Source organism: Prinia subflava, chromosome 10 (assembly GCF_021018805.1).
Source record: "Prinia subflava isolate CZ2003 ecotype Zambia chromosome 10, Cam_Psub_1.2, whole genome shotgun sequence".
Classification (NCBI taxonomy): domain Eukaryota; kingdom Metazoa; phylum Chordata; class Aves; order Passeriformes; family Cisticolidae; genus Prinia; species Prinia subflava.
In genome coordinates this window covers 5,719,893-5,743,787 of record NC_086256.1, presented here as the reverse complement: position 1 = coordinate 5,743,787, position 23,895 = coordinate 5,719,893, and the positions used below count along the sequence as shown (strand labels likewise).

Here is a 23,895-nt window from a genome sequence, read left to right as displayed (position 1 = left end):
ACAAACTTTTTTGGTTGCTTTCTGGAGGCCTCATTTGCGGAGAAAGAAAATCTGGATGTTTTTTAAAAGTCTTAAATTGGTACCATTGATCCCAGTTTCACCAGTTGATGCAGGTGAAGCACAGACACTGAAGCTTTGGTGTCTGGCTGTGGCAGAACAGGATGAAATGGCCCCGGTCTGAGAGCCCCTGTGGCACTGAACTGTGGAGGGGCATTCATGATTTGTGTCATTAAAAACTGCAGGTGTGTAACCAAGGCAAGTATTTCCTCCCAGGGTTTTCCTCGTGGTTTTTTTCCCCCATGTATTTTTAAAACCAGGTAGAGATAACAGCTTTTGCAACTTCTGTAGCTCAGCCATCCCTTATACCACCTACCTTAATTGTGCAAAAGATGGCACTGTAAAACCTCCAGGCAGTAAAAGATCTGAACCCCCTTCTCAAAAGCAGTTTATGGCTCTGAGAGCTAAAACCTGACACGGAATATGAGAACTTGAGAAGCTTCTGATTAAACTGCTCCAAGAACCACCTATTTATGGAAGTGCTTGCTGAGCTGGGTGGAAATGCTGAAGCTCTGTGTTTGCAGATGATGAAAGCCATGAACAAATCCAACGAGCACGTGCTGGCAGGGGGAGCGTGTTTCAACGAGAAGGCAGACTCGCATCTGGTGTGCGTGCAGAACGACGACGGCAACTACCAGACACAGGCCATCAGCATCCACAACCAGCCCAGGAAAGGTGAGGGGAGCCCTGGCTCTGCTGCTCTGCACGGCCCCTTGGCCCCTGTGCTGCTGCCCCAGCTTTGTGGGGCTTTGTGAATTAGCTGCAGCTGGGTTTGGCTGGGTTCCACCCAGTTTTTGTTAGAGAAGATCAGTCTGACAGCTGGCGTCCCTGACTGGGCAGCCTTGTGCTGGAACTGGCTTAGGCAACACCTCTCCATTAATAATGAGAGCTGGCTTTGGCATTGTTGGATGTGCAGGTGAGGTTCTGGTTGCCTGTGCTTGACATACCCTATGTGAAAGAAAGACTAGATTCAGGACAGAAAGTTAAATAGGAATAACCAACCACGGCAACATTGTAATAATGCATCTTCAAGAAACTTCTCATTTTCACCTTAATTAGACCATCTAATTTCCAGGGTATATTTTTGTTACAGTAGGCTGAAAGGCTGCAGCAGCTGTGTGCTGAGAATTTAAATGTTGTGGGTTTGGAGACATTTTGGCAAAGACATTATACAGTCTCTAAATGAGAACTAGACAGAGGCTGAGTTTTATGTTTTGCAAGTATCACTGGTGACTCCATGGAATGTCACTTGGGACTGATGGTCTTGTCTACTTCTGTTAACTTCACCTATGGAACAAGAAGAGGGATTTCCAGCTTCCAGCAGGAATTTCATGATGCTTAGTAGTCATTGAAGATAATTTCACTTTAAGGCAGGTGGCTTTGAGCTGTGGCCTTGCTGGTGAGTTGGTGTTACAGCATGATCCACAAACAGCTCACTTACAGTCTGCTACCTGTGTGGGAACATTTAGAAGTTAATTGTGTACTTGGTTACCCAAAATTAGTAATTCTGAAACTCAGAGGTGTGTAGGGCATGGAAAGGGAAAGTGATAAAGTACAAGCATTCATTAACTTAGACAAAAACTTGTCCAGTTTAGAAAATAACTGGATGATTTGCCTTTGCATATCCAAGCATATGATGTGCAATACAGGCACCATAATTCCAAGCAGCATTTGTCCTGATTCAGGGTAATCCCCTCTCTGGCTGATTGAGCTGATACCTGATTCTTGGGTAAGGCATTGCTTTGACGAAAGCCTCACTAAATCTCTCCTCTTGTTGTTGTTGCAGTGACTGGTGCCAGCTTCTTTGTGTTCAGTGGAGCTTTAAAATCCTCTTCAGGCTTCCTTGCCAAATCCAGTATAGTGGAAGGTAAGAACTGAACTGCTTGCTTAAAACACCCTTCTCTCTTTGCCCAGCTCAGCTCTGCAGCTAGCAGGGCTCTCGCTGCTCATTTGCCTTGGGCCTTGGTGTCTTGCTGCTGCTTCAGCTTTATCCTACTTCTTAGCAAAACCACCCTGTTCCTTTAACCAGGAGGAATTTGTGCAGGTGCTCCAAAATAGGGTCACAAAAAAATGAGGGTAAGATATGAAATACTTGGCTTGGGAGCCCGTGATCGATTCAGTGGTTTGGGTTGAATGGGGAAACTGAGCCCAAGAAATACAGAATCTGTAATCCACCAACCAGCAGAGGAAGCCTTGCTAAACTTCCTCTGCTACCAAACAGCTCTGCAGTGTGCAAGGGTTTGAATGTGCATTGTTCATGTGCTCGTATGTGGGCAGGTGAGAGCAGGACCAGCTGAGAGCACTGAGCTGCTCCCTCTCGGTTTGCTTTGCTGTACCAGAGGAGGAGCTGCTGCTGGGGTGCTGCAGCTGGAGGCTGTTAGTGCCTGCTGGCAGAGCTGCACAACTGCAGCTGTGACAGTGAAGCCCCTGAGAGTGGTGCAGCAGTGCTGCTGTCCTCAGTGGTGAGGGATGCCAGGTGCCCACGTGAGCAGTGACAGAGCCCCGCGGGCGAGCAGGAGCTCCTCGTGCTGCACCAGCTCCAGTGCAGCCATGGGCGGGGTCCTTGGGCTGGCAGCCACTGCCACCAGAGCCTGCAGGTCACTGTGCCATGTCCTGTGTCTGACTGGGGGTTAGGGTAAGACAGAGGCACAGGGGGACTCAGTCTCTACATGGGGAAGTGTTTCACTCCTGTTATTTTTGCCATAACTGAGATTGACCCAAAGTGGTGCTGGGTTAATGGCTGGACTGGATGATTTTGGGGGTCTTTTCAACCTTAATTCTATGAATCCAAATTCTGTATCTTTTGCCACTGTCAGGCAAGCACTGACTCCTCAACCACTGTCACTGCTGCAGTGCTGCAACAAGAAGAGATGGCTGAATGGAGTGGTGTCACCTGGGGTTTCTGAGGGTGGCCTAGAGCAGGTGTCAGGTTGTGAGGCAAACTCACGGGTATTTGCTACAGCTGACTTCACCTGGGAGCTGCCCCTCTTACTGCTGTTTTCCCTCATCAGCACTCAGCAGGTTTGCATTTTAGGAACGGGAGTGTTCAGAGATGGGCTTATGGAGCACTGCTGCCCATTGATGCTTAAAATGAACATTTAACCTCTGTTACAAACAGAGGAGGGATGTTTATTTTTCTGTATAGGCTTTGTTTGGCTTGGCTTACGAGGATTTCTTGGTTCCCTAGATGGAGTGATGGTCCAGATAACTGCTGAGAACATGGACTCTTTGAGACAGGCCTTGAGAGAGATGAAAGACTTCACCATCACCTGTGGCAAAGTAGATGCTGAAGACCCTCAGGAACACGTTCACATTCAGTGGGTAGAAGATGATAAAAACTTTAATAAGGGGTAAGTAGAGAGCAGTCACTTGACATTGGTGCCTGTTAAAAATTTTAATTGCTCTTGTAAGGCACATGAGTCTTCAAATCAATAGGAATTAAAAGTCTGCGCCTCTATTTTGAGTGATAAGATGCAATTAATTGTAATGACAATGGAATTGAGATACCAGAGCTTTGGGGCATCAATTTAGAAAATTGGCAATGGTATGGATTTTTCTGGCACTACCAATATCCAGTTACTGGAAATCACTAATCTGACTCCAGCTCTCACTGCTGAGCCTTGCACACTGTAGTCACTTTGCTCTGTTGGTGCTTAGTTTGCATTAAGTAGAGCTGGAAACAAAATTGCTGAACATCAACAGTATCTTTGGACACTTGATAGTCAAGCCAAAGGCAAGGTGGATTTGGCAGCTGAAGTATTTGTGGCAGTAAAGCGCTGTTGTGATGGATTTCATATTTCAGGACTCAGCACCTAGAAAGAAGGATATTTCTGTAGTTTCAGGCTCTCCAAATCAATCTTAGGTTTTACAATCAAGTCCTGGGCTGTGTAAGTTGTGTTTCAGGTAGTGATGGCCTACACTGGGTTTACAAATGAGCAGAAATCCAACCTGTATGAAACACCTCGTTAGTCTGTCAGAACCTCACAGGCTCTCAGCTCTGCTGCAAAGCTTTGTTGAAAACCTTCAGGCAGGTCCCTGTGCACGTGACCCCTTCCAGGAACTGCCCTCTGATTCCAAGGCCGTTCTCTTCTGCAGAGGGCTCTGTCCAGCTCGGGTCTTGTGCTGAGTCAGAGCTCACCCTCCTCCCTCCCTTTGCAGCGTTGTGAGCCCTATTGATGGCAAATCCATGGAATCCATAACCAGTGTGAAGATATTCCACGGCTCCGAGTACAAGGCCAACGGGAAGGTCATCCGGTGGACAGAGGTGGGTCTGGCAGTGGGGCTGCGGCCAGGGCTGTGCCAGCTGACCCCAGTCATCACAGGAAAGCAGCACTGCTTCCCCAGAGCCTGCAGCACCCTTGCAGCCTGCACAGGGGCTGCAGGGTGGCATCCTGGAGATAAAACATCCTCCTGCAGCTGCAGCCCGCGCTGCACCGGCCGCTGCCGCTCACACCGGGGTGTTGGCAGGGGGACCATGACAACTCTTGCTGTGTTACACCCAGGAACAGCTGGGTTCATTTGCCTTTGTGTTAAAAGCTGCCTTTCTACGTGGAGACAGAGCTTAACATTAGCTGTTTTCTAGAAATGTTATTTCGAGCCACTTTCTCTAAAATAAATGTTGCATGTTAAAGTGCTGTGGCATAAATCCCTCAGAAATTGCTTGCTTGGCTGATGTTGCCTGTGACTCTGCCAGTACACAAATGCTGATGTCAAAATATTTCTTTAAGTGTTTCACTTTGCCTGCTGAGGAGGAATTAAGTTCCTTCCTCTGCAGCTTTGCCCCCATGTGCCCTTTTTTCCCAGGTCACTTGGGCTCAACAGAAACAATTCAGTGACAAAAATAGCAGAAATCTTTGGGCTTGTATTAAAACTCGAATTTTTATGAACTTAACATCTGTTTAAAAGCAGGTTTTTATTAAAACCATGTGCCAAACATAGTGAATTTCCAAAACAATGCTTCTGACCAGATCTGAGAGGTTTCAGAGGACTATTTAAATTTAAATATTCCTTGTAAAGTTTTTTTTTCCTCCCTAAGGTGACTTGTCTCCAGGGTTTTTTGCTGGGCTTCCTTGAACACTTACTTCTTAAGTCTTCATTTGTAAAAGTTGAAATGACATTCAACCTGAATTTTCCAGAAATTCCAAGTTTTATGTCTTGTATTGACTCCTCCCTTCAGGTGTTTTTTCTGGAAAATGATGAGCAACACAGTGGTCTGAGTGACCCAGCTGATCACAGCAGACTGACTGAGAATGTGGCTAAAGCTTTCTGTCTGGCTCTGTGTCCTCACCTGAAACTGCTGAAAGAAGATGGGATGACGAAGCTGGGCCTGCGTGTGACACTGGACTCGGATCAAGTAAGGCTTCAGTAGTTTGGGTTTAACTGGGGGTTGTTCTCTTGCTCATTCCCCAAAATGAGAATACACCACGTTAATCAGGGGAATGCTGAAGTACCAGTATCAGATGCTAACCAGGTGGTGCTGCCTGTTGTTTGGTGTTTTGGGACATCTGTTAGAGTCAATGCCCAGCCTGAATTAATGTAGGCTTGACTCCCATATGGCACAAGCAGCACCTCTGTGCTCTTAATTGGCCTTTTTGCCAGCAATTACTGCTGTGTGAGGGTCCTGCTCATCCCAAGAAGCAGCTTTGAGAAAACAGCAGAAAAAAGAGGCTCCCTTTGCTCAGGCAGCCACTGGGAACACAAACAAGCACAAAGTGGAAGAGCTGCTTTAGTGCCTGCTCGGTCCAGTTCAAGTTCCTGACTTCCCTGAGAGATGCCACAGCTCCTCCTCCCTCCCTGCCCCCTGACTCAGCCTCGTGTCCTGCTCTTAAACCCCACTCTTTGTATTTTTTAGGTTGGTTATCAAGCTGGGAGCAATGGACAGCTACTGCCCTGTCAATACATGAAAGACCTGGACAGTGCCTTAGTGCCAGTGATTCATGGAGGGGCCTGTCAGTTGAGTGAGGGGCCAGTCATAATGGAGCTCATCTTTTATATTCTGGAAAACATCTCATAAGAGGACTTCATTTTCTGTTCAGACCTGTTCCAGCAGCAGTTGTATCTGAATCATTTGCACTTTAAAACTGGAAAATTAAGCTTTTGTTAACACTATTGGGGGAGGGAGGGAGGGGGGCGGGACAGTTGTTCCATAATTCTAAATCTTCTATGCATTGTCAACAACCAGAGGATCAGGGCAGCTTCTATACTACAACATGGCTATGCTATCCTTGCAGCTAATCCACTTCTGTTACTGTTTAGAGAAATGCTCATGTTTAAAGACTTACAGTCGTGTACTCTCAATGCTCAAAGGGTGCAAAGATCACTGGGGCGTAAATAAAAAGTGAAATTCCAATCTTGTACTGTCTGTAGATGGACATGTAAGAAATAATCAAGACCTCCATTCTGACCTCATCTTAATGCCATTTGTGGTTATTCTGTAGACATTAAAAAGTAATGTTTACATTATTTTGACCAGATTATTGGTTGAAATATGTTTGGAGAAGCCCTTGAGAGATAGGGAAAGATTCCCTAGCCATAACCCTGTTTGTCTGTGCATCCAGAGGAGGACAGGCATCTCTGAAAGTTACTGAACTGCAGTTGTGTGTGTAATAGAATAGTTTTCTTTTTCTCCTCTATTTACCACAAAAGTCCATCAACTTGGGCAGGTGTCTGTGATCTCCTACAACAACTCTGCTGTTCTGTACTTTGTTTACAAATCTGTCTGAAGCAGAGGGAAGATCAGCCCTGCAGTGCAGCTCCATCTTGTTCCCTGTCCCCAGTAGGTCCTGCTTTGCAGAGGCGAGTCCCACCGGGGCAGCCCTGTCCCCTCCCTGCTGTTCGCTGCAGTGTAACGCCAGTGTCATGTAACCCAAGCCAGCTTGCACTTCTTATTGCAGCCCCATGTCCACGCTTACCTGTGATACCAGTGTAGAGTGGCTGTTCCTGCATGTTCTGCTGAAAAAGGCTTTGTGGTCAGTTCTGAACACGTGCACTCAGCCCAGGGCTCTTGGTCTCACCTGAGAGGGCTTTGGTAAGGAAAGCAGCTGCTCGTGTCTGCCAGGGCATTAAGGAGCTGGAATTGAGCATCAGCCAGAGGAAATGTGGTTCCATGTTCTTACTGTCTCCATGGAAAGCTGCTAACCAGTGGCAAGAGCTGTAAGCAGGAGAAGGGGTTTGATTTGTTTAGCCAGTCATGCAAAGCAGCTCTGTTGAGTCTTTCCCAGGAAGAGGGGTGAAGGGTTCTCCTCCTGTCTAGAACTAATTAATCTGGGAAGAGAGGTGCTAATTTATGGTGAACATTTGTGGTGTCAGGCATTCCCTACTGCTGTCTGTTCTGGGGGAAACAGTGGGACCTGGCTGGGCTGGGCTGTGACAGAGTAGCACCAGTGGCCTTGCAAACACAAAGGGAAGTGCCAGGCCACTGTGAGACTGAGGCTCTGGTTTTTAAACAAATCAACACCATGGGTAAGGGAAAGGTGACAGCACAGAGTGATACATTTTATAGAAAGGCAGCCCCATGTCTGCACAGAGTGCACTTGGGAATAAATAGCTGCTGCTTTTCAAAACACAAAGTATGACAAATCCCATGTTCCAAATCACAGCTGGCAGCACCCAGCCCTTGGAGAAGACAGGCCAGGGAACTGGGGCCAACTCCACAAACAAAGGCTGGCCAGCAAGAGGGAGCACACCACCAAGCTTCCAAGGGTGTCAGCTCCGAGGGAAGCCTCACCTCTGGCATTTGGGACAGGGGGGATGGCTCAGTGCACCTCACTTAGAAGTTCCTGCTGGCCCAAGCAGAGCTGTGACCCAGCCCCTGCTCCTGCCAGCCCGGAGTTCCTGTGCAGCCCAGCTGGACTGAGGCCACTGATGCCCCTGTGCCCCTGGTTCTGCACACTCTGGACACAGCTCGGCACACACGGTGTGGGCACGGCTCCACAGCTGGAAGAGCATTCCAGAAACTCAGTGATAATCTTCCTCCTAGAGCCTGCACTCCAGCTTTGCCACAGCAGCAGCTTTCCAGTTACTTTAGTTGCATTGTTACGCTTAATAAGGCAGTAAAAGAGGTGAAAAATGTTTATCTTCTCTTCCTCTGCCCCAGAAGTCTTTTAGGTTTGGATTCTGTTTGTGCAAAACACTATCAACTGGTGACTGACATGTCTGCTTCAACCATAGCCTTTGAAATGACCTTAATTACCATGTTGTTAAGAAATGAGTACTTGTTTAGAAAAAAAACTGTACTTTTAAAATTCAGTTAGTTAACACTGCAAAAAACTGCATATTATATTTTTATTTTCAACATGTAGTTTTGTATATTAAATTTATTGAAATTAAAAACTAAACACTGTATTGTCTTCATCTGCTCAGGAAGACACAGGCAGAGCTGCCTGACCTGTCTGGACTCTGTTCTGTCTCCCAACCTGCCCATCCCTGGCACAGGCACATCCTCCCCTTGGAGATCCCTGCTTTCTGTTAGCTCACAGAGATTTAAAAACACAAACAGATTTAGTACCCTTACTTGTATGCTGCTGATCAAAAAGCATTCCTGAAAAGAAGCCATGATCCAGTTTTCTTAAAGGACAAAGTGTGACTATTTTCCCCATCACCTGGAAGAATTGTAAAAGCCTATTTTTGTAAAAATACAAGGAACGTTTGGGAAACAGCAGAGTCTAGTGTACTTTTTTCTTTCTTTTTTAAATTAAAACCCCAACACCATAAAGGATGAAGGCACAGTACCCTCCTGCGCTGGACAAGCAGTGCAGCAAGCACGGCACACAACTGGGAGCCAGAACACAAACAGAGGTCTGTAAACACCAACCTGCTGAGGAGCCTGGGGCCTTTCCTTGGAGAGGGACAGCCCTTGGAGCCCCACGTGGAGGTGAGGAGGGACTGGCACCCCTGAACTGCTGCCTGAGAGCTCTCCTCTGGTTTAGGGAACAAACAAAGACCCCAACCCAAACAGGCCTGGGTAGAACAGAAAAAGCAGGAGCAGACTGTTCACTGAGCCACGCCAGCTGCTCAGACACTCGGGAACAGGAATTCTGGTGAAGGTCTTACCTGTGACTTAACTGAAAAGCTCTGGCACTGCCTCAGGGAATTTTTAAGGGGCTAAAGCCTTCTCACAGCACTCTGCATAGTTAATGTAACATTCGTCCTGGTGCTACAGCAGTAGTCCCACATTAAGGCAATTCTGTCTATTTTGGGTAGATCAGTCCCAAGCCCTGCAGCAGTGCATTCCCAGAGCCTCCTGTTTGCCTTGGAGTTATTAATAAGCACTATGGCTGTTATCAAAATAGACTTTAGGTTCAGTAGTGCATTCATTTAACATCTTTGGTGCTTGCAGCTTAGCAGCATCTTCCTGCCTTCGCTCAGCCCACGACTTCCATTCCAGCATTCCCATGGATCTGGGGAAAACACCACAAACAAACCCATCAGAATGCCTTGAGCAGCACAGAACAGATGTGCAGAGTTCAAGGTGACATTATATGGAAAATGCTGACACCAAGGTTCTGGATCGTCAACGAGAAAAATCAATGGAGCAAAATTATGAAGCTCCAGTGATGGGAAGTGCTTGGGCACGAGGCCAAGTTGTTATCTCAGGTATGGCCTTCAAACGTGTCCTTTAGCCTGACTGCAGCTCACGGGACCTCCTGAGCTCCTTGGCTGGGAGGAAACCACTAAAACAGGCCCTTCCATCCCCAAATGGTGACTCCTGGTCTGAAATGAGACCTCAGGCTCTGCAATCTGACACCATTTGCCACACCTTTGTTTCCAAAAGGTGATGTCACTCTGAAGCTGATGAATATTTGCTTAAATGCCGTTTATAAATGTAAAGTGAAACTGTATACTAAGGAAGAGGGAGCACAGAGGCTTCAGGAGACCAAGTAAAGGAAGATGGATTAGTTATCACTTATTTTCTAAATAATATTCTCAGTAAAGGTGACACCAGGAGCTGTCCCTGTATTTCAAGTGATGGTGAAACAGCATCTTTGCGATACAAACTAAGCAGAGATTCTGTAACCTCATTTATGAAATGATGTCAACTCCCCACCACAAATATAAAGAGGAATGCTACTGAAGCCAGGGCTGTGTAATTAGGTCAATGCCAACAAAAGGCATCATTCAAGCAGGGTTTCTCTGCAGCCCTGTCCTGCCCAGACCACCTGTGGCTGCAGCGTTCGTACCTCAGACAGAACTAGCGTTCAAGGACCAGCCAATTTTCTGTAACTGTTTGAAGATCTTGACCACTGAGGGGCTCCCTGAGTCTCACTTTCACCTCCAGTTTCCCTCCAGTGGGCTTTCTGCCATCAAAAATCTGAAATAACCACCAGAAGAAGAGCAGTTAGGACAAATAGGGGTTATCATGTTAAACTACAGAGCCTCAGGCAGCTGTGACTGTATCTGCCCATGGCCCGAGGGTGACAGAGATCCCTGCAGGTGACTGCAGTGCTGGCAGTGTCACAGCCAAGCACCTCCTGGGACTGGAACTCAGCAGAGCAGGTCCCCACAACCCAGGCAGGTTATCAAATTCACCTGACACAGAACTCAACTGCGCTCTCACGTTTATGTGAGCCAAAGAGTCATTTCCCCTTTGGGTTTAACCACTAAGCAGAAGAACACAGCTCATCCCAAACACGTACCTCGATGATCTCTCTGACTTCACACTCTGATTCCAGCTTGTCCAGCTTTAAGTGTGCTGTCCCCACGTGTTTGTCACTTCTGAAAAAGGACCTGTGCCAGAGAAGTGCAGGGTTAAGGACTGCCAGAATATTAGAGAGAAAACAAGCCCTGAGGCCGTCACTGTTTGCTCCATCCCCACATCCAGAGAGGGCAGGTCCGGACAGCTCCTGGCACCCTGCACACCGCAGTGCCAGAGGCAAACCCTTACAAACCAGGCTACAAGGAACAAGATAAGAAAGTACTCATTTGTTCATTGTTCTTTTGCAACCAAGGTAAAGGTGAGGGCAGCAGGGAAGAAAAACAATCAACGAAATCAGCACTTGGAGTGGCAGCAGCTTCTGTCCCTGCCCAGGGTGGCAGGGAAGGAGGTGCCAGTGGCCAGGACAGGGCCATCCTCTGCCTGGGGCTGTTCAACAGAACAGGCTGAGGAAGGTCCAAGGAAGTTGCATCTCCCAGCAAAACAAACATTTCACAGGCACCTGCTGCTTTTGGCAAACTACTTTTAGGAAGGAGTCACATGAATCACTCTGTTTCATCTTGATAAGTCAAAACAATTTCGGTAAATAAGAACATTTGTGCTATTGTTTGGATTCACCTACATGCTGGTAGTTTTAACAGGCAAAAATTGTAATTTTAGGATTTCCAGTCTGCTGAGTTAAACACAGAAGCATTTTTATCCTGTGCGGAAAACAAACAACTTCTCCTTGCTGTAGTCACTTCTGTTGAAGAATTTAATCAGCACTAAGTCAATCCTTACCTGAACAGAGACTGATGTTACAATCCTTACCCAGACAAACTCCTCCAAAAGGCAACAAACAGCCAAGACTAAACCACCCCAATTCCACAGAACTGTTCAGCTCAGAGCACAGCATTTCTCTGCCTGCATCCAAGCATCTCCCTGAAGGAGTCTCTTAAAGATTTGATAAACAACTAAACTCTAGAGCTGACTTAAAAAAGATAATTTGGCCACACCTGCTGTGTTTTCCTGGAAATTTTCCAAGATTTCAGAAGCTTCCTTTTTTACCCACTCTATTTCAGAAAAACAAGCAATCAAACCAACAAACATAAACTCTTCTTATTATCATTAAGAGATACTAAGATATTATCAATAAAGACTTGACACACACGATTGAAACTCAGAGATTGTTAATGAGCCCCATGATCACGTCACTGGTGGCAACAGGAGACTGAGACTCCCCATCAGTGAGGCCAAGCAGGCTCACAGAATCATTTAGGAAAGTTCAGAATTTCTCAGCTCACATGTTGGAATGCTTCCTTCACTTCACAAACACCTTAAAATGAAGGATTACATAACTGTACTGCAGCATGTGGGACACTTTGCTCAAAAACCTTAGAGAATCAGCAATTCTTGCTGGATTTTTTTAAGCATTTTTCCATTTTATAACTCAAGAAACAATAAAGACTGGTTCATCCCTGCTCAGTTCCAGGGGGTTGCTGTGAAGACTGAGAACTTGCTCTAGGCTACAGCTTCAGAAACAGCTCTGGGGAAATCCCCTTTCATCTTCAGAAGCTTTTAGGAGAGGCTCAAGAAGAGACCATTCCTTTGGAAAAATACATTGCTGGGTTTTTACCTGAAAGTGTTGTTAAACTGAAGTTTAATATATATGACCTGAAAAAAGTCTCCTTTGCTCACTGAGCAAAAATAATTCTTGGGAGATGGTCAAAGAGCTATCAGAGACCCCAAAGCTACAACATCCACAAAAGCATTTCTGAAAGTATTATTCATTTGTAGTCTTAGGGAGCAGACAGTCTTTAGAAAGAGCCTGGATCACTTCATCTTCTCCTTTCTCCCGAGGAGATGGCTGGGAAAAGGTGATTAAAAAAACATTTTAAACAAATGAAAACACTTCACAGCTCTGTGCAAAAGATGGGGGATCTTGAACACAGAGCAGTGGAGCAGTCAGGATTGACAGAAAAAGAGCAAGAAAATCAACTTTTGCTTCAACAGAGATGTCAGTGGATGATCTGGAGTAAAACAGTGGGACTTCAGGTCACAAACTGAAACATCTGCAACTTGAAAACCACCTCAGAAAACCTGTGGATGATTTTGGCATGGCCCAGTAATAGCAACAAGGAATAGGACAAAGAGCCACCAGACAAAAATCAGGTTATGTGGTATCCCATCACAGTCCTGGATCACAACCAACCCAGCCTGTTCTGAATAACTCACCCATGAGCCTGGAGAGAGGATGATTTCCCTGAACTATCACTTGTTAATGTTCATCTTGTGATCCTGCTCTCTGAGGTGAGGGGAGTCTGTCTCTCTCAAGGCAGCTGCCAGCAGTGCTCAGGAAGTATTGCAAGATCCAATGAATGAAAGTACAAGAACATAACTCTACTTCTGCCATCATCTGTCACCTGCTTCCCTGCTGTTCATATTTTGCTACCACTTCATTATTCTACAGAGTTATTCCACAGAACATTTAAATTTTTGAGTCCTGATGACTGAAACCAAACTGGGTAAGAATGAAAACAATTTGAAGTAAATCACTGCTTTCTCAGTCTCACCAACTCCTTTTACCACACTAATCCTCAGCTGATCTGCACCAGCTTCACTGAATTTGCACCTTTCTTTACCCCAACACAGGAAGATCCAGAGCTCAGGCACATTCTGAAAGCTCTCACACATGAGCACCAGACATCTCCTTGGTGCTGGCTTAGAGATTGTTCTTCAAAACCTCAGCCCCAATGCTCTTTTCAGCTGCCAGGGGAGAAGCAGACCATGGACTCACCCTTTGTGAAACACCTCGAATTTGATCCCTTTGGAGCGCACTGCGCGTCGGAAGCCGCGGTGGTTCCGGTTGATGTTCAGCTTGAACAGCTGGTTGTACTCTGAGTTAACAAAGGAAAAGGAAAGAAAGCTCTCAGTCAAAGGGGGAGCAGTGCTCTATTCCATGCAGCTTCTCAGAGCTCTTTTATCTCAGTTTGGCCCATGTGTGAGACACAGGAACTGCCCCTCAGGAGGGTCTTTCAGTCAGTCACAGGCTGTGTCCCTGTGCCACATGTCACCCTCACTGACAGGGACAGAAACCAACTGCAGGAAAACCAAGCCATGGTGAGCTGGCAGCAAGGTACTGCAGAGACAGAACTGGAGAGTTTAGGTCTCTCAGCAAGTAAAGAGTGTTTGTGGCTAAGATAAAAGGTACAAAACAGTAAAGAAAAAGCAGAGGAAGGCTGGAATGACTGAGAAGGGGTGCTTTGGATAATGTAATAATACTGGTTTAATTCATGACATAATAGCTGCCACCAATATTGGGATGAGGGGGAGAAATTGCCAAGGCAGCTGGACTTCACCCCCCCAAAAAACCCCTTCATAAGAAAGAAAAAAGGTGATGGGAGGATCCCTGGCCTGGTTCAGTCTGATACCAGTTTGTACTGTCCAGGGATTCCCAAGGTGCAACATTTTTCCTGCTGTTCCAGAAAAAAAGGACTCACCTGGACAATTGTTGTTGTTAATTACAGGTGTTTTACTCTTTTGAGGTTGCTCCTATCAAAAAAAAGAGACAGACATTGCATAAAACTGTCAGGTATTTTTTGAAAACAGACTAGTGACTATTTTTATTGCCAGCTCTATTTTATGATTATACCAGAAAGGTAACATTTTAGGGGTTACCTAAGTAAGAAGAGTCATGGTATATTCAAGACTAAGATACTTGGATTTCACTGTGGTAACAAGGATAATACTGGAGAAAAAAATCAGCCAGAACATTACATTAAATATGAGAGCCGTAGATAAGCTCCACAGTCACAGTCAATTCAATCCAATCATCATAAAGTTACTGACTGGGGCTGTTAAACTCCATGACAAACTGCACCTTCCATGACACAGTAATTCTGTTCCTCCTGCATTAGCTGGAATAATAAGCTACACAAGGAATTCATCACAAATCATTCAGGGAATTGCCCTACTATTATTTTCCCTGACAATCAATCTGCCACCAAAATGAATTAACTTTTAACCTGAAGTGGAGTACAAACTAAATCTCTGGGGAATGAACAAGGACAATGTGGCCTAATTATTGCAGCTGCTTTGCAAAACTGATTTCAGCTATAAAGGAGAAAGGTGGTATATTTATTTGACTGTTGGCAAGGAGTAGAGATCTGGCTTTTCTTTAAACAAAGGAAAATAGATTAAAAGGAACTCTGCTGATTCTTACTCATTCCCCAGAAAATAATTCACACAGACCAGTTCTGGTTTCAGCCACCCTAATTGAGTTACTCCTTCATTAAGGCCTCGTGTCACTCAAACCTAAACACAAACCTGGTCTGACTATCACCGATTTCCAGGATTTATTGGGAGGTAGAAACCTAGCTCTGCACACTCCCAGGGCTAAGGATATGTCCTGCAAGGGCAAGGTCTGGTTTTGCCCTACATGGAGAACAGCAAAGGCCCAGGACTGCTGCTTACAGTAAAGACCAGTCAGTCCCTCCTCAGAAGCCCTTCTACCTCTAAGGTTTATTTTTCAGACCAGAGACTGCTTTTAAAGGTGACAGGAGCAGGAAGACACTGGGGAATTCCAAGGGAAGAAGTGATACATATGTGTATACATATTTTTATATACATACACATACATACATGCACATACACACAAGTGTTAATCAGTAACGGTGAGAAATTTGCATGGTCCGAGTCCTTTCTCCAGGTATAGATATATTTGCTAATTAAATCATCGTTTATTTGATGACAAATATTAATCCTTTCAATGCATTTCTACATTGTTAGAGAGGCTCATAGCAATGCCTTTAAAAGCTTTGGTTTTTTAACCCAAGAGGACTTAGGGAGATCACACCTAAGGCGGCCCTTGGCAACAACTTTGTGTGCCCTGCTATTTGGTATGTTTGTACCCCAGAAAGAAATGAACTTTGACACATTTTGCCAACATTAGAAGGAGCCTGATTGTGCCCTCAGAAGGAAGAGATGGGCATGGCTCAGCATGAGAGTGCTGCTGGTACAGAACCTGCAGACACCGCCCTGCCAAGGGCAAGGTGTGGAGAGCATGAGAGAAAGGTGCAAAGCTCAAACCTGCAGCCAACACGCTCAGCAGTTTTGTTTCTCAGAAAAATAAATCTGCTTTAATGTGGATCCAGGCAGGTCTAGAAGTGTTCTCCCTTTCCTTGGAGCCCTCACGAGCTCATGCAGGGGCAGGGGGGACAGACTGAGGGGCAGAAGAGGCACGACACACTCACCGCACTCGGGTACTGAAATTCAAACTTCACAAACGCATCCAAATCTCTTGGAGACACACCTGGGTGAGACAACAGCCAGCCAATCCCAACAGCCACTACAGACAGTGCCACTGCATCTGTCATGTGGGGCAGGATTCTCAGGAACACCCAACTGTTCTACAGCAGGACTCATGACCTGCCCCTTGAAAAACCCATCCATCAAACCGAAATCCATGGAAAGTTGGCATCCAAAGGGAAACACCTGGGTTTTTTATGTTGTTAGTCCCATGACAGTCCAGCACAGATGGTTTACAAGCTCCCAGGAACAAGGGGCTAAAAGCAGTAACACTGGCAGGGGCAAACCCTGTCTATTGAAGGGTGAAAATACACCAAAGTGGTGCAACTCATAGGCAGGCACCTGCAACAAAACAGGAGCTAAAAATGAAATCTTAACTGTGACCCCCAGTTATGAGTGAATCCAGGAAAATTTGAAGTTCTCTCTGTCCAGACAGAACCCAGATTCTCTTTATTCACCCATCTGCTTTTTAAAAAATACTTTTTAAAGGTTTGGGGGGGAGTGAGCCCAAAAGGTGGTTACTTTGTTTTAATGAATGCTGGCTCCTAAAGTGGCCTTCAAGATAGAGAAATTTCATTCCCCATTACTTCCCTTACCTACTCAAGAGCAAAAAGCTCTTTTGAGTACACACCTGGTGGGGCTGGCAGGTTTATCCCCCTGACAATAAGAAGGTGCATTTCTGTGCTGTTGAGATCAGAAAATATCCTGCAAAGAGAAAGACAAAAAAGCACATTAATCCCACCATCAGCTGATGCACTGCCCGAGCAGGATGCCACGGTTATTTGTGAGAGCTTTTTCAATAGTGCACTCCTACAGAGACCATCTCCACAAAATACAGCAGAGCAAGGGAAGAGCACAAACACAGCTAAAAATATCTCTGAGGCCAGGAACAAAGCCCAGGAGGCAACAGGATTGAGGGAAAAACAGAGGAAGGAGGAATGGCTGAAGTAACAGAATATAAGAGGGGAAGCTGGAGGCATTCTGAAAACAAAAGCATCAGCAAGAGAAGTTGGAGAACAGCTTCTTTGTATTTAAGTTGTTGAGAGTATCCCTTCAGGAATGCTGAGCCTAATCCTGGATGCCACTCAAGTTTGCTGAAGCCCACAATTCCCTAAACAAGGGCAAGAGACCAGGAAAGTCATTCCAGCCTGCCTGAGAAGTCCTTTTGTTTTGCACACCTTATCATTTTAAAGGTTCTTTCCTCGAAGTGATGGCTTGGAGGATCCATTCCTTGTGCTCGTGCAAGCTGTAGGATCTCCATATCCTTTTTACAACCTTGGGCCAGTTTCTCAAACCTACAGAAAAAGACAAAAAACCAAAAAACCAGTAAAAAAGCCACACGTGCTGGAAATCAAAGAGAGCAGAGAGTAACCCTCAGCCAGAGCTGAGAGCAAGGTGGAGATGCAGGAATCACAGTCCCAACCCTTTCACAAAAGGATAAACTTAACAAGTTTATCCTCAAGATCTTTAGTGGGTCAGGGAGACTCAAACCTGAGATAACTGCTTTGGGGGATGATTGAAAGCAGGGACTGGCTCTTACCGAGTTGTTTCTGCGACGTTTCCCAGATGCATGAACTGCTTGGAATACTGCAAACACCTCTGTCAACACAAACAAACCCCAACAGATTCACTCAGTGATCCTCACACACAGATTCATGACTGGCACAGCTCTGAGGTTGATGATAATCTAATTTAAGAAAAACCAGGCATTTTCCTGAGTGACTAAAGAACATTCCCCAGCCCATTCCTCAAGCCCCATTAACAGCATTTGTTTGAGCTGTTCTCCCTATTACTTTTTAATCACCTGATTTGTAGGTATGAGGTTCACCTTAGGCCTGGTCTTAATTCAGGTACTATTTTCAATCTTGAGTGCTCATATTTAACAGTGATAATTTGCTAGTGCCAAGCCTTCAAGCACACCCTCTGGCTTCAACTAGCTATAGAATCCATCTCTGAAAATTCTCCATTTTAGGACACCCAATATCAAAAGTATTTTCAAAGAAAACAAAACAAAACAAAACAAAACATCCTCCTGGAACAATGATGGGATTATAATATTAATAAACTCCAGAGAAATGTACAGAAGAAACTCCAAAACCTTTCTAAAAATTATAAAATGGTTACCTCATGTTGATCCTTCAGCAATTTTACAAGCTGTGCATAAACTTCATCTGCTTTCTGAGACAGCCTGACATCTTCATGGTGTACAAAGATAAAATCACCCTCATCATCTGTAGGAGGTGATGGCAGCTGCAACACAGAACACCACATTTCAGAGCCCTTACAGGGAAAAGTAAGCACTTAGATGTCCAAGAATATGAAACAAATCAGAACATTAACAGTCCTACTAACCTTGGAAATATCAACAGTTTTGCCAGATTTTGCCTGCACAATCTTTAGGTCAAGGCCCTTTGCTGTTCTGAGATAGGTCTTTGCCTGTTCGAGGTTGTTTTCCCTCTTTGCTTTGATGGCTGCCTTCAGGTATTGCTTCTTCCTGTTCTCCAGAAATTCCAGCTGTTCCCTAACTGAAAAACAGTTGCACAGAAACATTCACTCATCTTACAGCCAGGAAAAGATCAGTCAAAGTACAGATGTCAAACTGGGACATTTCCTTGCTCCACTCAACTGTTTCTTGGGCACTTTCAATTTCAAGCATTAAAAAAAGAAATAAGCTACTTGCTAGAACAGCATCCTTCATCAAAAAAACCTTACAGCACTTCACAAGTGTCACAAGAATTATTACAGCCCCTAACTTGCAGGCCTGAGACAGACTGCAGCACAGCTGATTGATCCACAGGAGAAGCTGAATCAAAACTTTCACCTATGTTAACTTCTAAAAACCAGCAAATATCATGAGCTGGAGTAATTTCCTTCCTCTCCCCTGAGCTGGCAGAAAAGAACCCCCATGAACCAATGTGCAGGCCCACTCAGACGTATCACCTCTGACTCTCTGTTCCCTTATTAATACCTGAGTCTCTTCTTTCCTTGCCAAAACAGGAAAGACAAGCACACCAATCAGACTGCTTTACATTGTACCAGGTTAGGGCATCACTCAGCCAGGGAGCTCTCCTTCATCCTGAGGGAACAGCCCAGAGCAGAAGGGAAGGAGGATGGGGCTAGAGTCGAGGCACCAGCAGCCTGAGCACTGCCAGTGTGTGCCCAAAGCTGTGGGTGGTGCCTGTCCCTTACTGTCTGCACAACTCATCCTGTACACACAACTGCCCAGTGGCCTCGGCAAGGGACGAGTGGGGATTGATGAAGCCCTGCCTGCAGTGCCAGCCCGAGATCCTTGGGTGAAGCAGCAGGCAGGGAACTCTGATGTAGGGAGCTCCATTAGATCAATGAATAATTCACACTGGCAAGCCATCCCCTTTAATGAGAGTATATGGAGAGTTCAGCTGTGAGCAGAGTTAAACATTATGAATCGATACACTTGTTACATCAAAATTAATTAAAAACCTAATCAGCCTTATAATTATACATGCTGTCTCTGTGAAATGAAGCTGCATGGCTGGTGTGGGTCTGCCCTCCAGCACACACATACTGAGGCTCTTGTCAGAGGAAATCTATGACACACATTCACAGGCTCACACCTAAATTATAATGATAAAGTCTTCACAAAACTAGAGCAAACAACGTGCATGTGGAGCACTGGGAATGGTGATCCCTTCACTTACCAGCTGGAGGGAGATGATCCATTGACTCTGCCTTGTCCAGGGGGGAGGGTGATGCAGCTCGTTTCAGGTGCTCAGGAGAGCTCTCCTGAGCTGCAGCAGATGGAACTGGAGTTGGCCTAACAACCTGAGTTGGCTTCTTAGCAACTGGGGCCTGGGGCAGAGGCTCATTCTAGCAAAGCGAAAAGAATTGCATAATAAATGCACAAAATCTACTCCAGGGTTGAGGACAGCATCTCAAGCATCAACAACCACGGTTATCACTGCATCAGCCTTTGGGTATCCCTTTTGAGGGGAGCATTGCATTCCAGACAGCAAATTTTAACTTCTGGAGGTTTATGAGCCATGTCAGGCCTGCAGGTAAAGACCTATGCAAGTCACAGATGGAATAAAAGGAATGTTCAACAAGGCAGTGATTTTTAAAAAAGCAGAGGAATGCAGAAAAAAAAATATCATCCAGGAATTCTCTCCATTAAAAGCTACTCCAGCTGAAAGCACAATCAATCAGCAACCAAATCCAGAGAGAGACAGAAATCAAACCAAAGTCTAAATGCTGGTGCAGCCTGACAAAAAGCAGTAAGTGTTGAACATCCTGGGAAAGAACTAACAAAGGAAGCTACTGGGATGCAGGATAAAAGTACAGATTTAAGTACTTTAGAATAATGTACAGGAGTGGTGAGTGTTGGCTTTGAAAATGAAATCTACACACAAGACAGCTAGGAAAGAGCCAAACCCTGCTCACAGACTCTGTAGGTACTGACTGTAATGGCATCTGTCTCCCCAGCTCTATAAAGGAAACTGAAATTACTACTGAGATCCTGCACTCCTCAGCCTCTTGGGAAATGTATTTCACCACAGAACCCTTACCTGGAAATCCAATCTCTGTATGCCACAAGAGATGGCAATTGAACATTCACACATCCTACCATCAGCACTAACCTCCTCCTCTTCCTCGTTCTCCTCCATGTTTGCCAGCTTGCTGGCACTCTCCAGGACAGCAGTGATTGTGCTGCCACCATCTGTTGCTGCAACACCAGGAAGAGGGGGAAATCCTGTGAAGGAAAGGACACAGGAGAGAGAGTTACATAAGCCCTGTGGTATGTCTTCCATATTACTTGTTTACTCTAAATACCTATTATCTAATGTATTTTAGAATTCAGTCTAACCAGACTGAGGCCAAGGCCAAAAAGCCTTGCTAGAACAAGACTGAGTGGTGAGCTTAAGAACAGATCTCTCACAGATACTCAGCTTAAGTGGATGACAGTAAAAATGATACAAAAACTGAGCAGTTTTCCAAACTGAGCAACCGGCAGACAGCCAAGCGACCTCACAACTGCAAGACTTCAGCAGTAGGGATGCCCTCAGAACCAGCAGAGAATTTAGTCTCATTTTTCCCCCTCTCACTGCTGCCTCACTTCAGCAGGCACACTGTCCAGCAGGAAATCAATGCTACCCCCCCAGAGTAATAAACAATCCACTGCTGACAGCTGGGTAACACACTCAGCCTCTGCTGAAAAGGTACTGCAATGCAGAGGTAGCAAACTAAGGCAGAATCAGAGGAGTTAAATGAGCAGTGTATGAAGAATAATAATGCTCTTCATTGTTTTGTTATCCTCTTAAGGATGGGAGGAAGGCTTGACGATGGAAGATAAATTCTCACTGCCACATGACCAGTTTAGTGTCAGCTTCAGAGAGCAGAGACCCAGAGCCACTACTACAAAATGTCTGTTAAGACTTCTCTCATTTAATATACAGCAAGTATTCTTGCTGCCAGCCTCATGAGAAGTGCTAAGAAACAGTGACTAAATTGCTTCTAAACCCAGAGATGGCTGCTACAGCACAAGTTCGAGGTATTCAGGCAGAACAGAGAACCCTGTGCTGCTGCCCTGTGTGACATTTGATCCATTGCTCAGCAGCATTTCTGCTTCCAGGGAGTCCAAGGCTGGGACCTGTCACCAGCCACAAATGGCACTGCCATCCCAGGATAATTCACTGGTGGTTTCAGTGACTGCCTGGTGCCTTCAATGTGAACCACGTGGTCTCTAAATGGTGGCTGAAAACCACACAAGCGATGTGCAAGGACACTGAGCAGCTCTCCGTATTTCCAGAGGTACAAGTGTGGAGTACCTCACTCCTACAGAAACCTGTATTTACCAAAAAAGGGATCACATTCTACAAAAAGGGATGCTAAACTGTCTTTCAGGGACAGCTTCAAAGCAGGAAACCTTCAAAGCCACACGTGACCCGACAGAACTGGCAGTTCCTACTCTACCACCACTGCAGTGCTTGCCCTTGCCACATCTGACAATGACAAAAACACCACAAGGTCTGTCTCTATCCCCTAACTTAAAGAATCCTGCTTTGCAGTGCTGAGTGCATCCTTCAGAAGAACACATCAGGCCCAAGACAAAAGGAAAGATGTTTCCTAGGGGAGAAACAGTACCATGCAAATGAGAGGCAGAGCATTCACAGACGACCTTGCCCAAACTTTTCCAGACACAGCACTCAGTGTTCTGAAGAAGATACACAGGACACAGGGTCTCAAGAAACTGCTGCTGCCTCTGCCACTGTGTCAGTGTGACCACAGGCATGATTTGGTTGATCTCTGCAGGCTTTTACCAGCCAGGAGAGCTGCAATGCTGATTTGATGATACAAGGTGTTGCAAGGACATATTCATTAGATAGCAAATTCTGAGGCTCCTGATAGGACTTAGCAGAATGGGGTACATCAGGAATTTTTTTTCACTTTTAAAAACCTCCTTCCAGCACAACTAAGAAGCCAATATAACCCAAATTTAGTCTTTCCACTAGGAGGGCTGACACAGAGGATAGACAAGAAACATTTTTAGCACCTGCCTATGGTGAAGTTGTTGTGATGCCTTGCACTTTCCAAATAGTGCCAGTTTTAAGTTCCCATACTGTCAAACAGACTGTCAATATGCAGGAATATTCACTAGTGTCAGTGTTTGGGAAAAATATTCACAATCCCATCAAACAGCAAGGCCAGCTACTCCCTGAGAAAAAGGAGGAGCTGTTTCACAGGATGAGCAGGCAATATCTGCACAGCCTCTTCAGAGTTTTGCACGTGTACAAAAGTTAGGGGATTAGAACGGTTTACATTCACACTTACCAGGAGGAACAGGTAGCTCAGAAAAATTCACTTTTCTCCCTGCCTTATGGGCTCTTATGGCATCCTGGTATTGCTGCAATCAAAGGCACTCAGTAAGACATGAAATAGAGCTGACTGTGAATTAGCAATCATCTGTATTTAACCAGCACAAACACTGTACAAGACTCAGTATTTTACTACAATATGTGCATTGTCTCTGTTTCTTCCCCCGAATGCTTTCCAGCTTCCCCACTGGACCTCTTTTCAAACAGACAGACAATACACAAATTATTTCAGCCTCGAAAAAGTCTTCAACAAGGGAACTACTTCAAATGGCTTTGCTGGCTGCAAAGAGCCACACTCCAGTTTTACCTTGGCTATCCTGTCGTGCATCCTGCCCTTCCGGTCGTCCCCGCTGGCCTTAGCCTGAGCTGCTGCTGCCCTGTACTTCTCCAGCCGCTGCTGCAGCGCCTCCAGCACCGTCCTGGGCTGCTGCAGGGCCTCTGCAAACCACACAGGCAACTGAATTCCACATCACAAACACTTCAAAACACACAGAACAAAGAGCTGCCCTTCTCCTCCCCTTCCTCAGAGAACATCACTGGAAAGTTTCACTACAAATACTGCTGTTATAAAGAAAGTTTATTAACTTTTAGTTCCATCGCTGATCCAGAGCAAAAGCAGCTTGGATCAGCAGCAAACAATATTCAGGAATGCTAGCCAGGTTTACTCAGTCCTGCTGCAGTTCAGTGGCAGAGGTCAGACCCTAAAGTGCTTCCCAGCTGTGCTATTTCCATGACTTACTAGAGAAATGCAAAAGTCCTACCTGAAGCTTCTTGGGTCTGAGGTTCAGGTGTTGCAAGATCCTGGGAACTTCCCACCCGGGGTGGTACTTTTTGCTTGGATGCATCTTGTACACACCCTAAGCTTTCAAGATCTGCACAGGAGGGAAAGCAGGGAATTTCAGAGCATGCTCCATACACAGCAATTTCTGCTGCATGCCACTCAGAAAACCATCAATTTGATCCCATCATCTTCCTGAAAGCTTTTTGGCTTCCAAACATGGCTTCTTCATGGCTAGCTAAGTCTAAGGTTCCAATTATCCACAGAACACGCCT

The 23,895-nt window shown here is 45.5% G+C and overlaps 2 protein-coding genes across 2 annotated transcripts in view; one reads left to right on the top strand and one right to left on the bottom strand.

Moving 5' to 3' along the window:
• ZFYVE9 (zinc finger FYVE-type containing 9) overlaps positions 1-8,393 on the top strand; it is a 57,457-nt gene extending 49,064 nt beyond the window's left edge. The window contains exons 14-19 of the mRNA XM_063407080.1: positions 582-732; positions 1,844-1,924; positions 3,245-3,407; positions 4,216-4,321; positions 5,234-5,410; positions 5,909-8,393. Coding sequence (XP_063263150.1) covers positions 582-732; positions 1,844-1,924; positions 3,245-3,407; positions 4,216-4,321; positions 5,234-5,410; positions 5,909-6,070 — 840 coding nt within the window. The 3' untranslated portion in view covers positions 6,071-8,393. The remainder of the gene's footprint in view (positions 1-581; positions 733-1,843; positions 1,925-3,244; positions 3,408-4,215; positions 4,322-5,233; positions 5,411-5,908) is intronic.
• CC2D1B (coiled-coil and C2 domain containing 1B) overlaps positions 8,306-23,895 on the bottom strand; it is a 28,075-nt gene continuing 12,485 nt past the window's right edge. Inside the window, exons 10-25 of the mRNA XM_063407081.1 lie at positions 23,604-23,714; positions 23,150-23,280; positions 22,799-22,871; positions 20,608-20,720; positions 19,672-19,840; positions 18,347-18,519; positions 18,119-18,244; positions 17,535-17,593; positions 17,173-17,289; positions 16,626-16,699; positions 15,940-15,998; positions 14,188-14,239; positions 13,485-13,584; positions 10,692-10,782; positions 10,236-10,366; positions 8,306-9,455 (exon numbers count right to left, since the gene is read on the bottom strand). Of these exons, the coding sequence (XP_063263151.1) occupies positions 10,247-10,366; positions 10,692-10,782; positions 13,485-13,584; positions 14,188-14,239; positions 15,940-15,998; positions 16,626-16,699; positions 17,173-17,289; positions 17,535-17,593; positions 18,119-18,244; positions 18,347-18,519; positions 19,672-19,840; positions 20,608-20,720; positions 22,799-22,871; positions 23,150-23,280; positions 23,604-23,714 (1,568 nt within the window). The 3' untranslated portion in view covers positions 8,306-9,455; positions 10,236-10,246. The remainder of the gene's footprint in view (positions 9,456-10,235; positions 10,367-10,691; positions 10,783-13,484; positions 13,585-14,187; positions 14,240-15,939; positions 15,999-16,625; positions 16,700-17,172; positions 17,290-17,534; positions 17,594-18,118; positions 18,245-18,346; positions 18,520-19,671; positions 19,841-20,607; positions 20,721-22,798; positions 22,872-23,149; positions 23,281-23,603; positions 23,715-23,895) is intronic.